The sequence below is a fragment of the Populus trichocarpa genome, chromosome 1, assembly GCF_000002775.5.
Source record: "Populus trichocarpa isolate Nisqually-1 chromosome 1, P.trichocarpa_v4.1, whole genome shotgun sequence".
NCBI classification, from domain to species: Eukaryota; Viridiplantae; Streptophyta; class Magnoliopsida; order Malpighiales; family Salicaceae; genus Populus; species Populus trichocarpa.
The window spans coordinates 20,605,879-20,620,483 of NC_037285.2; the positions used below are offsets into that span (position 1 = coordinate 20,605,879).

General features: G+C 38.3%; 1 protein-coding gene across 2 annotated transcripts in view; it reads left to right on the plus strand.

The window, feature by feature from the left end:
• The window catches only part of LOC18094883 (putative glycine-rich cell wall structural protein 1), a 56,947-nt gene extending 43,575 nt beyond the window's left edge, over positions 1-13,372 (plus strand). The window contains exon 2 of one of the 2 annotated variants that reach the window (XM_052452200.1): positions 12,831-13,372. In XM_052452200.1, the coding sequence (XP_052308160.1) occupies positions 12,831-13,207 (377 nt within the window). In that variant the 3' untranslated portion in view covers positions 13,208-13,372. Of the gene's footprint in view, positions 1-12,423 lie in introns of those variants that run through there. The other variant, XM_024581751.2, reaches the window with a different exon arrangement.
• The last annotated feature ends 1,233 nt before the right edge of the window (positions 13,373-14,605 follow it).

Here is a 14,605-nt window from a genome sequence, read left to right on the forward strand (position 1 = left end):
TGCTAAGATGAAACTCATTGATGGAGCCAAAATTTATTGGAGAGATGTTGTGGATTGTTTAGAGATGAGAGATAAACCTCCTATAACTGATTGGATCAAAATGAAACAAAAACTTCAGGAGAAGTACCTACCCCAGTCTTATAGGAATAAACTCTTAGACCAATGGAACAATCTAAGACAAGGGAATAAGTCTATCAATGAGTATATAACGCAGTTTAACAATTACATGATTAGATGTGCCATAAGAGAGAATGAAGCCATGACTTTGCGTAGATTTTATAGAGGCTTAAATGATGATCTTAGAAGAGAAGTTGCATTTCAAGGTGTATCTACCCTTGACCAGGCTTATACCTTAGTTAAAGACTACAAGTTGGTCACAAAGAATCAGTGGAAGAATCGTCAGGACTCTTATAGTATCCCTACTAGGTCCCAATTCAGAAGTAGTGATTCTTTGTTAGGTGCTCCACCCCACAGACCTAATCATAGTAGCGCCCAACTTTGTAAGAAAGATAAGGGCAAACGAGTTGTCAATGAAGTGTCTAAGGTGAGTTCAAAGGTTAAGTGTACTAATTGTTTAGGTTTTGGTCATATCTCTTTAGATTGCACCTCTAAACCCTTAGTCATCCAAAAGCATAAGGATATAGGTAAAGAGGAATATTGTAGTGTTGAAGTGTATGAGTCTAATCTTGAGGATTTTAGTGACCTAGATGACGAGGAAGTGCAAGAAGAGGGACCCAACACAATGAGTCCACATGAGCTTAAGAATGAAGTTAAGAAAGAGTCTGATATGTCTGCTTTAATGGTAGAGGAAGTTTTAGGGAACTCTTCAGTGGAATCGCCTATAGAGATGAGTATGGTCTTAGAAGAGTCTCATGATATTAGTCCTCCTAAACTACCCGATTCCTCATCCCACATGCTTGGTGTCCAGCACATCATAAGTTTAGAGCAACATGTTGAGCTTTTTGACCCCTTACCACATGCACGTGATGAGGAAGATGAAGATAATCCTAGTTTACTTGATTGTGTCCATACCATATCTACACAGATTTCAGACAATGTTTGTCTCATTCCACACCCTCAATCATTTAGTGTTCATAATTACAAACCCGAGAAGCCTATAGAACACCTTCCCATATCTCCTCACGATAGGATGTCTAAGTCAGTTGAGTCGTTACCATGTAGGGTTCATAATTTGCATATTGAGATCATGAAACAAATTCAAGCAAGTAATGAACAATACAAATTTCGAGCTGATTTACTTAAATATCATGATGCACTTAATGTTGGAGATTATTTCATGATACAGAGTAGACCTGAACGGTATCCTTTGGAAACCGATCATAAATTGCAAGTAAGTAGTGCTAGACCATTCAAAGTGTTGCAAATGATTAAATCAAATAATTATTTCATTAAATTGCCATTAAACTTTGATATTAGCTCTACTTTTAACATGAAAGACCTCAATATTTATAAAATACAGCCTATCCCTAATGCTCCTTTTGATACCCCTACCTCATTATCCATATCTTTGGCACAAAAGGAACATATTAATGCTACTTTGAATGCACAAGTTGTTTTTACCAGGGATGGTGAACTTCAGCAAATCCCAGTATATGGGCTCGACGATCAGATTCAAACTATACTTGGATTATCAGAGAGACATCACAACAGCTTGATCTTTATCTTTGAGAGTGTTATTGGAGTCGCCTTGGCCTATACTCGACGGGGTCGAGTTCTTCCAACCCCTGGAGAATTGATGGGGACACCAAACCTGAAATATTATTTATGCGTGCGAATGATCATAGACGATGGAGGATAGCCCAAACAATTGAGAGATTGGGTTTTACCTTATGTTTTGGGTTTAATTTATATGAACTTTTAGTTGAGTTTTATTATTTTGGCTTTATTTGTTGGGTTTGATTTAATTATTGTTGGATATTTTATTTAGTGGGCCATAAGCCCAATCGTTTATTCTAGTTAGGGTTTTAGTATAAATACCCTACTTTTCTAAATGTTAAGGAGTTTTGATGATTAATGAAAAATTTGCAGACTTTGCATATCTCCAATCCCCTTTCTTCTCTTTCTTGGCTTTCTCTTCTCAGCTTCTTCTCTAAAAGCTTCTTTCTTTTCTCGGCTTTAATTCTTTTGTTTGTTGTTCCGCATCAGCTAGTTTTATTCAAAGGCTCAAGACTAAGAGAATCATAAAAATGTTTAGGCATAACACTAATGGATGCACCTAAATCGCACAAGGCCCTTTTGAAACTAGCATTACCAATAACACATGGGATAGTAAACGCACCTGGGTCTTTTTGCTTCAAAGGCATATTCTTTTAAACAACAGCAGATACAACTTCACCCATACTTAGCATTTGATGACCTTTCAATTTGAAAGCTCTCTTGGTAGTACACAACTCCTTCAAGAATTTGGCATACTTGGGAATTTTCTTGATAGCATCAAGCAAAGGAATGTTGAGTTCTACTTTCTTGAAAACCTCTAAAATCTCTTTTTCTTTGTCCTCTTTCTTTGACCTAGAAGAACTCACAGGAAAGGGTGGAATTGTTTTAAAACTGGAATTCATTGAGTGAGGAGTTACCGTTGGAGTGTTGGTCGATGTTTTAGTTTGTGGAGGAGGAGGATGTTCCTTCTTTGTACTCAATTCAGTTTCTATCTCTTCTTCTTTCTCCATCTCAATTTGTTTCAACCTTTTCGCTTCAAGTTCATTCTCACTTCGCAGCATGATCGCACTAACATTCTCTATTGGATTCAATGCTTGGGAGGGCAATTTTCCATTCATTTGTGCTTCCAATTTCCCCACACTTGAAGCTACTTGCCCCATTTGCTTCTCCAAGTTGTGAATACTTGACCTTGTTTCCTGTTGAAAAGACATGGCATTTTGTTGCAAGGTCACAGTGTTAGATGCCAAAGTTTTCATCATCTCACGAAGATCATCACTGGATGATGACCCCATAACATTGGAGTTTGTGAATGGAGGGGGCTGTCTCGCTTGATAATTCTGTTGGGATTGAAATACATGGGGATGGAACTGTCAACCTTGATTGCCTTGTTGAGGTGGGTTCCCATAGCATAAGTTTGGATGATCTCTCCATTCGGGATTGTATGTGTTGGAAAAGGGATCATGTTTACATTGAGGCTGTCCGTTGAATCCTCCATCAACTGCATGAACATGTTCAATGTAATCTTCTAGCATTGTTGGGCACATATCTGAGGTATGTCCTTGTAAGGAACATATGCTACAAACTTTCACCTGCTGTACATTTCCACAAGCCAAAGAACGCACAAGAGAAGTAAGATCATTAACTTTATTTTCAAGGTTAGAAATACTTACCTCATTTACTCGTTTGTTTGCGAAGTCTCCACGCGTGCCAAATTATTTCGAGTTGGCTGCCAAGTTTGAGATCAATTTGCGTGCAGCCTCGGGTGTCTTATCTACCAATGCCCCTCCACTTGCAGCATCAATGATACTATGGTCAGTAGGCATCAATCCTTCATAGAAATATTGAATGAGCAGCTGATCGGGTATTTGATGATGAGGGTATTAAATACACAGTTGCTCAAATCTTTCCCAATACTCAAAAAGTGTCTCTCCATGAGATTGTCAAATCCCACATATTTCTTTCCTTATGTTGGCAACTCGAGATGCTGGGAAATACTTTTCAAGGAAAATCTTCTTCATTGCATTCCAAGTTCCAATGGAACCTGGGAGAATAGAGAAAAACCATGCCTTTGCTACCCCTTTTAAAGAGAAAGGGAAAGCTTTCAACTTAACATGTTCTTCGTCAACTCCATTCGGTTTCATGCCAACACAAACCATATGGAACTCCTTGAGATGAGTATGAGGATCTTTACCTACAAAACCATTGAATGTTGGTAGCAAATGTATAAAACTAGATTTGAGATCGAAGTTTACATTATTGTCGATGTTGATGCATAATGGTTGATTTTCCACGTTAAGAGCAGCAAGCTCCTTGAGTGTTTGTTGTCGTTCAACAGCCATGGTGTTGACGCGAGCTTCCTTTCGTAACCTACGTAAAGTGTTTTCTATTTCGAGATCCACCTGCACTTGAATCTGGTTAGTAGAACGGGTTACAGGCATAAATTATCAAGAAAACTCAAAAGAAACCAACCATACAAGAGATCGAAAACAATGCAAATTGAACGAAAATCTTACGCTAGAAAACTAAAACTGCCTAGAAACCCTCGAAAATAGAGAAATTTGGCCTCCATAAGGAGTTCAGAACATTGTTTTCCTTCAGGAAACAAAAGGCCGGTACCTAATTCCACCAAAATATCTGTTTTGAACAGTACCGCTGCCGTAAATGGACAGTACCGCAGCAAGCAAAAATTCCATCTCTTTTTTTTCAGAAAAATAAATAACAATCACAGCAAATAAAAATAATAGCACAAGAATCAACTAAAATTACTTCCCCGGTAACGGCGCCAAAATTTGTTGCGATGTCGCGGTCGCACAAATTAATTACCCTAGATTCAAACACAACACATAAGATAGTATAGAGCAAGCAAAGGGTCGATCCCACGAGGAAGATTCAAGTCAGATTTTTATGCTAGATGATATGCAATTTGGGGGGGGGTGGGACGTTATCTATGCTAAAGCAAAAGAAACATAAAACTATCAAACGAAATTTAATAAAATCAGAAAATTATCAACAGAACAAACCTTGGTTGCAAGCACACATCCACCTACAGAAATTAGAACTGATCATGGAAACAAAACATCAATTTATATCCTGAATATTTATCTCTTCTTAACATTGGTTAGTTAACGGATCCACCGTATAACTAACCCTAACCATCAAACAATCACAGTGTCCGCACTAGTAATTTAATTCAATGGCGGCCTTAAGAACTAGATAAGTTGATTAATTAAGAAAACATAACTGTCTGCGGTCTATGTTTGATTTGATTGAATGTTCTCCCTAAGATTAATAACGTAGATCCGCAACAATTATTAAACTCAGTTGCTTCACAAGTTCATATACCACAACTCCGGTTTTGATATCAAACTTAGCAATAGATTGTCTACAATAATAACTTAGAGTCCGCTCTAGCAATTAAAATAAACAATCATAGGAAAAATAAGCATAGGAGAACAAACATATTCATCATATAAACTGAAAAGAAAAGGTAAAATAAATCTCACAGTTCTTGAAATCCGAAGGTTTCTGTGTCCTTGCAACTAAGAAAACGAGTTTAGCCTTGCATGTTTGTTGAGCAATTAATAAAAAAGAAGGAGGAATGCATGATTTCTGGTTTCTTACAGGAGGGGGGCATTTTTCTCCTCTTGGCTGGCTGCCCCCCTTCTCTTCTCTGATTCTTTTTATATCCTAGGAAACCCTAATCTTTATTTTACAAAATAGTCCTCCCTTAAGTAGACAGTTTACATTTAAGTACTTCAATAACTATTTTCCTAAAAAGGGAGAAATAGACTTGCATGAAATCTTCAAGCTTTGACTTAGAGGAGCTAAATTGCTGAAATAAAAACTTGGATGTCGGTTTAGATGCTTCGGAACATAATTTGGACTCGTTTCTTCACGAAACCTGTTTGCTGGAAGAATTTAGTTGTAATCTTTGAAAAATAATATCTCCCTCATATGAAATATTTTTTGACTTAAATATGGAGAGTTGATAGGCCTTTGAGTCAGAAATCCAACAAAATTAAGTTTGCATCAATTGGACTTTTGTAGCTCCAGATATTCAAGTTGGAATGACCAAAGGTCAACACTAGCAGATTGCGAGATTTGACTTTGAAGGCTGCGATTTCCATGCTCTTCCTTATTTTATTTCTTGCCTTAGATTTCCAGAAAGGTATAGATGTTAGCTTTTTAATTCCACTGGAATCACTTCATTTCGACCTCTAGAGCTCACGCTCTGCACAAAACATCGACTTAAGGTCAAATATGTCAATTACCTCCAATTTACTCCTTTTTGCATTTTTCATCCAAAAGTGCCTTCAAAACATAAAACAAAGAATTTCAAGACATTTTATATATAAAACATAAGCAAAACACTAGTTAAATGTGGGTGAAACTATCGAATAATATGGATGCATCATAGAGACTCTTAGACAATAAGTCAAGACAACAATACCCTAGATGAGATGAACTATAGCCTAAGAACACACATGGAGTAGAGCGATAATCTAACTTATGAGCATTATAAGGTCGAAGGAAGGGTAAACATAGACATCCAAAAGTATGTAAAAAAATCATAATTAGGTGCTTGACGAAGCAGACATTCAAAAGGAGATTTGTTGCGCAAAACCGGTGTAAGCATACGATTAATAGGGTAAACAGAGGTTTCAAAAGCATAAGTCCAAAATGTTAAAGGTGCCTTACACTATCCAAGAAGGGTAAGACCAGTTTCAACAATGTGACAATGACGACACTTAACAGTACCATTTTGTTCATGCGTATGTGGGCATATAAGGAGATGATGAATACCAATGGTTTTACAAACTGAATTTAATTTACGATATTCACCACCTTAATCAATTTGAACATATTTAATTTTTTGAGAGAATTGTCGTTCGACGAAGACTTGAAATTGATGAAACGCATTAAAGACATCAGATTTGAGGACAAAAGGATAAAACCAGATAAATTTCATATGTGCATCCATAAAAATAACAAAATAACAAAAACCATCTGAAGATAACATAGGAGTAGGGCCCCACACATCACTAAAAACAAGTTCAAGAGGAGCAAATGTTTGATGACTCGTAGGGCCTAAAGACAGACGAGATGATTTTCCTAACGAACACGCTTGACATTGAAAATTTAAAGGACGAGAAGTACAGACAACCTTTTTATTTGACGCTAAGAGACTTAGAACACGAGAGCTGGGATGATCGAGGCGATGATGCCAAACATCGATAGAGTTGGACAGAAAAGCCTGGGGAAGACACATGGCAAAGAAATCGATAAGGATATAGAGGCCATCTTTACTCTGACTGGAAAGAAGAACTATCTTGGTTATGAGATCTGTCGCACGTGTGTGGCGTCATGACGATCGTCCACCACTCTCAAGGAAAAATTGTAAAGGTCTATCTGGCAAATATAGAGAGACAAGGAATTCTTGTCTCTTATCAGTAAAATATGGATTGAGAGTCGCCACCTAGTATTCTGGTCACTAGGAACCCTAACTGGTCTCAAAGATGGGGTACGGAGACTGGTTGCGTAAAGGGAAGGTATTAGCACCCCAACTACGCCCTACCTAAGGTAAGCTGCATTGTTTTCTTGTCTAATAAAATATTAGGTTTTGGTTGCGTTTTCTAATTGTTGGTCCGTTTAAAGGGTCAAGAAAATCCCTCCTCAATAAGGAGATTCTTATCTTAATGGGGTTAAAACTTAACCGTTCTAGCATTCGAAAAAAAGAATTTAATATCCTGAATACGTATTACGTGTAATGTCGTACCTCGGATACTAAAAGACAAACAAAATAAAATTTTTGTTGTTTTTGAAATTTTAGCCAATGTTCTCTTGACTTTAATAAACTGGTAATTAAAGTCAAAATGCATGTTAAAACATTGTTTTTTGGTGTATGAAAAACACAATATGATTTTTAGCTTTGAGACACTTGGTCGTATGCACAAAAACATTTTTTTTTCTATTTTCAAGTTTTTTTTGTATTTTGGAAGTTTTGACGAATACCGGGAATTTGAATAACGGATTTGTATTTTTTTTGGTATAAAAATACCAACCAAATACTAAACAAAATTTAGTAAAAAAAACACGAAAAACAATTACAATTTTTCGACAAAGGAAATTTTTTTTTTAATTGGGTCGGCATTGCCAGCCCATTAAACATTGGGCTTCTCCACTGTTCACGTTGCATGTGAACAGTGGAGAAGAAGATGCAGAAGAAGAAGAAGAAGAAGGAAGAGGTGGAGGAGGAGAGGGAAGAAGGTTGACCTGCGGTGGCTCACGGTGCTGCTGGTGGCAGTGGAGGTGGCAGGACGCAGCTGCTGGCGACGGTGGAGGTGCCGGCGATGATGGTTCTCACCGTTTCTTCCCCTATTTTTTTCTGTTTTTTCTTCTCTTCTTGTTCTTTTTTATCTTTTTTCTCTCTCGGTTCTCTCCTCTCTATCCCTCTTTTTTTTCTACCTCTTTTCTCTTGTGCTTCCCCTCTTTTTATAGGCAAAAACAGGGGAGAAAGAGGACGGGGTGGCCACTATGCTGCCGCCCCTCCAACACGTGGAAAGTTTTGGGCAAGGAGGGGTCCTTGGTCGGTGTCTTTTTGAACTAAAAGGAGGAAGAAAGGCAGTGAAAATACAGGGGAACGCAGCTTCCTTCCCTTGTTTCTCTGCATGTCCAGGGGAAGAAGAAAGTCTGCAGTGCTGTTCAAAACGACACCGTTTTGGGACTTTTTTTTTATGAACAATGCATGAAACGGCGCCCTTTTTTTACAAAACACGCCATTTCATTTAAAAGGAAAAGGCGGCAAAAAAACATGTCAGAGTATAAATCAGTCCTCAATTTGTGATTTGTTCAATCGAGTCCTCAATTGCAATTTTGATTTAAAAATCAATGCAATTGCATCCCTGCCAAAAGCAAACAGCGGCCCTGAGGTTGGCTGCCTTTTTCACTTTGGTCCTTGGTCTTGAATTTATGTAATTTGACTCTCAATTGAGCAATAAACTTCTAATTTCTTCAATTTGGCCCTTGATTCGGTTTAATTACAGCCACTCTATTTATGCGCCTTTTCCAGTTTGGTCCTTGGTTTCGAATTTCTTCAATTAAGTCCCTAATTGGCCATCAAACTTCAATATTTATGCAATTAAGCCCCTGTTTTGACCAAATTAACTCTCAAAAATTATAATTTTACCCCAAAGCTTTAATTTCTTCCAATTAAAGCCTAAGTTGACTTCAAAATCAAATTTTCTTGTAATCAAATCCTTCATAAATTCAATAAAACCTTCAATAAAATTTAATTGAGTCCATAAACATCTGATTTTGGACTTTTCTTCTTCAAATTGAATTTTCTTTATCAACAAGGCTCTCATCAGTCAATAAAATACTGTCAAATTCTAATCTTTGTAATTTTGAACCTCCTCAACCAATTTTTAATCATTTTTAGGGCGCTATAGCATCCTCTTTTCACTGTTATATTTTTTTGATAATAGTTTTTATTTTTTTGTATTTTTTTAATAGAGAAAAAAAAATGTGAATTGGGGAATAACCCAAAAATGGGTTCTGACAAGATCCCTGACAAAGAAAAAAGAAGAGTGAAACTCAAAAAGACACAATTTTCACGACAAAATTGTTGAACAGATAAGAGTCTTTTCTTAATTTTTGGAACATGTACAATATTAGACACAGTAAAGGTTCGTTTCGGAGTATGCATAATTTTATGAGTTGTATTAGATATAATAAGTCCCTTACCATCACCAACATACAATTGATCATTATCAAGATAAGGGTTTGCATGTGTCATACCGGCAATGTCTGGAGTAACATGTTGATTCGCACCTGTATCGGGGAACCAAGTGACAGGATTTACTGCTGAAGCATTACTAAAGGAGAGGTTGGCCGAGGCTTGATTCCCATGATGCACAAGCTGAGAGCATTGTTGTGCAGAGTGTTCGATGTTGCTGCAAGTTGGCATCTAATCTACCGAGACCACTTGTGTTGCCCTCCTTGTTTCTGCTGTTGTTGTAGCTCCTGGTGTTCTGCCAAGAGGAGCTCCCACTATTTCCACGGTAAGGCTGGCCAAGGTACTTGTTATAATTGCTGCGAGAGTTACCTTTCTAGCCTCATCTTCTTCCTTTGCCCTGATGAGAAGAGGAGCCACTACCATTAAATCCAGTGAAGGCACGTTGTGCAGCATATGCAGAGGGAGGGTGTGAGGGTGTAGGCAGCAACGGTGCAATAGCTGGAATGGATTGAAGAGAACTCCCGTGTAAAAATCCATATGTAGACAAGTGACTATGGAGCTTAGAGTACATAAGAGGCTCAGCTTTGGTCGACAGACTAGTAACCAAATCTCCAAATTCATCGCGAAGGCCCTGAAAAACATAGAGATTGAAGTCAGTGAGACAGATAGGTTTGCCTGCTACAGCTAGTTTGTCAAATAAACCCTTAGCTTTCTGCAGGTAGAGAGTGACAGTATCATCACCTTGACGAAGATCCTGGAGAGAGCCATGTAATTGCATAATCCTAAAGTTGGATTGAGAGGCAAAGGGCACGTTCTTGGGTGCTCCAAACACTTGCCAAAGTTGGGCAGTCCACCACAAGGTGAAGAACATCAATGGAGAGGGATGAGAGTAGAGCACTGAGTATGAGTTAATCTTGTTGTTTCCATGTGAGAAATGCTTGGGAAGGACCAGAACTAATATTGGCAGAGGCTGCAGTAGAGTGATTGGACAAATCAAGCGGAGAAGGGCAGGAATGCGATCCATTGACAAACAAGAACACCCCTTGGCTAATCAGATATTGCTTCATCTGCATACGCCAAAATAGATAATTGAAATTGGTGAGTTCAAGGTTGATGACCTGCTGTGTATTTAAAAGGAGAATAATAGTTGTTGTCGCAGCAGAGGGAAGCATGACTGCATTGATGTTGGGAGAAGAAGCACTGACACTGGTGTAGGGAGAAGAAGGGTTGCCAGTGGTGCCAGATGCAACAAAAACCGAAGGATCCATATTGCAGAAAATGAGTAGAAAAAAAAAAACAGAAGCTGACTCTAGAGAAGTAGCAAAGAAACAGCAAAAGAACGCAGATCGTGAGGCTAATAAATAGTAGTACAACGCAGTAATTACCAACAGAAACAGTAGGACAATGAAGCAAGTAATTAACACGCTGATCGTGAGGCAGAAAGTCAGCGTTGCAGAGAAGCAGTATCGTTGCTGATGGATCAAGCGGAGAAGGGCAGTATCGTTGCTGAAGCAGTAGCAATAGAAATAATTAGAGGGGCTGCCGTTTGAAGAATAATTAGCTGATGGAGGAGTAGCAATAGACAATAATTAGCTGATGGACGATTTTGTTGTAGAGAAGCAGTAGAGGGGCTGCCGTTTGAAGAATAAATCTATTAAGAAAAATTGGCTTTGATACCAAGTTGAAACAAGAGAGGCTTAACCTAATAAAATAGTCACCTCTGCTATTTATATAATTAGAATAATACATGTGTTACGGTATAGCATACTACACATGATAAGTCAATACATTAATAATACAATAGTTTCTCTTCTAACACATTCATAATACGGTGATATTTTATATTTATCTATGCAAATCTTGATGAAATGAAGCTGATAATTTATTTAATTATTGCACACTTAGTTTGTCAATAAATATATCTGTAAAATTATTACTGATATACCGCAAACTACCGACGAGAGTTTTTTTGAATGATGACTTTTGTTGTGAGCAGGTCGGGAAAATTAGTGTTGTGAGTTTAAATATTGAAAAAACATTCCGTCCATCATCAACAAGCGCACCAAAGTAGAAAACTATTGGCATTTGCTATTAACACGTTTTGTTCAAGAAACAATGTGGAAGAAAAAAAAGAGGATATGTTTCAAGGCACAACCACTCTATTAATTAGTAAAGATAATTCAGAATAGCAGATCCCCGATAACCAAAAAAGTTAAATGTTCTTGAACTCTTACATAGACTTATTAAAGCACGCCATTGAAGGAAGTGATGATCTGTGCATGTGGAACTGAAATTCAATCTGTGCAGCAGTAGAAGACTGTTCAGTATATCAACCACGCAGATGGCCTAACATTCTGCTAGCAGTGATGCAAGGATGGTGTGCTTTCATACACCAGAACAGGCTCCAAGGTTTTGAAATATAAGTCAGACATTCGAACACGGTTTTTAAGCACAGATCTATTTATATTCAATGATGGAAATATTGTGGGAAAATAAATTTAATTCCAAGTGTAACAGAAATAAGAAATATTGACTGAATTACAACCCAGTTTGTTGTGCAAGCTTGGCCCATTGTTAGCATACACGCAGAGTAGACAGATATCTGTGTGCATAAATCACTACCGTTAGCGGATAAACTTATGCTTAAGGAGACAATCGTTAGCATAAATCACCGCAGGACAGCTACCAGTACATGGAAAATTAATACGTGTGTGCTCAAAAATGGAGTTCAAAATTCAAATATGAACAGAATGATAAAGAGTGGGAAATGCATGCTATTAGTTCCATTGCCGAAGTCAATTATTATAAGATACTTCAAAGTCAAAAAAGAAAAGGTGGGGATAAAGCTTGTATTGTATTGCATATAGACAGAAACAGACAGTCCTCCACAGTACCACCACCCCACCACCGACGCCCTCCACTAAATGAGAAACCCAAAGCACACGTTCCTTTCTATAATATTCAAGATCACCAAGTGAGAGGTACTGGGAATTTAAGAAGCATTTCAAAAACCGTGTCTCGTAATTACCTTTACAATTAATGCCTCACTCTTCAAAAACCTTGTCTTGTTACCTTTCAAATGCCTATATATAGGGTTACCACTTCAAGCATTTCCAGTAACATACTGGTTTCTCATATAGCGAGTGACACGCATAAACATACAGATACATTGAGCCGTGAGAGTATAATCTGGAAATGGCAAGTCCAAGAGTGTTAGGGACTGCTTTCCTGGTCTTGCTTATTGTAGACCTCACCCTTGCTGCTAGGACACTGCAGGCAATCAGTGGAGGTGGAGGTGGAGGGCAGGGAGGAGGTGGTGGTGGTGGTTCTGGATCAGGACTTGGGTCAGGTTATGGTTCTGGGTCTGGATCCGGGAGCGGTGAAGGATATGGTGCTGGTGGTCGTGGAGGAGGTGGAGGCGGAGGCAGTGGCGGAGGTGGAGGTGGTGGCATTGGTGGAGGCAATGGGTCAGGTTCTGGCTATGGGTCTGGTAGCGGCTCAGGCTATGGTTCTGGTAGTGGGATAGGTGGTGGTGAAGGTGGTGGTGGTGGTGGCGGCAGTGGAGGTGGTGGCGGCGGCGGTCAGGGCTCTGGATCTGGAAGTGGGTCAGGCTATGGAAGTGGAAGTGGAAGTGGAAGTGGAAGCGGGAGTGGCGGTGGCAAGGGTGGGAAAGGAAGTGGAGGAGGAGGAGGAGGAGGTGGTGGTGGGGGTGGAGGATCCGGCTCCGGCTCTGGCTCAGGTTATGGCAGCGGGTCTGGTTATGGGGAGGGATATGGAGGAGGGAAAGGTAATTAAAAGCTTGCCATGAACACAGAGGTTACCTTTTCTTTTGTATTCTGAAATAAAATTGCGAAAGCTCACATGCATGCATATATTATGTTGACGAGCAATTACAAATGTGCTCTTAATGAAGTCACTTTTTAGAGTAAATTTTACTCTAAAAGTATATTTTATAGATAATCTCTCCGCGAACCTTAATAAAAAGTGAACATATCATTTCCATAAAAACAGGATTTCATCACAAAAAAGAACTTCAAATAAAATTAAAGGAAATGAGCTTGAACTTTTGAAAATTGAAAAATTCTCCCACAACCCAAGACTTGCAGTACTGTTGACTTTGCACGCAGTAGAAGAACCAAGTCACAAGTGAAAATAACTTACGACTGCCAAAAAGAATACCTATGTAAAAGTCCGACCAAAAGGTAAGTGGAGTTCAGTCATTTTCGGTATTGAAAACTACTTAATTACCTCTCTCTACCAAAATGTCACGCGGAGTTTTTGATCCCTCACCAATGGCGGCCAAAAGGCCTTTAGAAGCCGCAAAGTGAATTTTATATCCAAAGGACCACACACCTGTAGGGGTCCGCTCAACAAATATTCTGAAAATATATAATTTCAAGAAAACTATTGGCATTTGCTATGAAAATTATGGGAGAAAAACAGAGAGCACAACTACTGATCTAGTAATTAGTAAAGATAATTCAGAATAGCAGATCCCCAGTAACCAAAAAAGTTAAATGCACTTATTGCACTCTTACATAGACTTATAATTAAAGTATGGCATCAAATTAAGGAAGTGATGATCTGTGCATGCATGGAAAAGGAGATGCTTATCTTTATTATTTCGGAAGCTCTCATGGCACCTTCATTAACAATTCTTGATATTGATAAGGGTTCTTAGAGTTAGAAGTGAAGACAGAATGCAAGACCCAAAATCGGAGGCTGATGCTAACAACATTTTGAGGCTATAATTCATGTTTGTGACCCAGCTAGAGCAGGTAAAGCTCAAATAAAAATGCTTTTCCTTCTCTTGTTATTCATGTCTGCTAGTCACTTTGTTTTCCCAACTTTGATTGTTTTGTGTGTTCTAGTCTTTTGAGTGTAGGCCAAAGATGAGATTCCTCAACATGTTCAGTTCTCATAGTAGTATTGTGGAGTGATTTCATGTTTAAAGAAAAAATATTATTAGAACTCATTTTAACAGCTATTCTGCGACTTGTTTTCTTATTATAAATCTCACTTTGTTCTTTATAAAAAATCTACTTATAACATTTTTTCATCATTTGTTCTACACTCAAAAGATTCTGACCTAGGAGAGTAAAACATATCATGAATATATTACTGATGAATGTTCTCTTGATATCTCTGTTTGTTGGATTTTCAATTCCCTACATCCCGTTTGTTCTTGGGAAG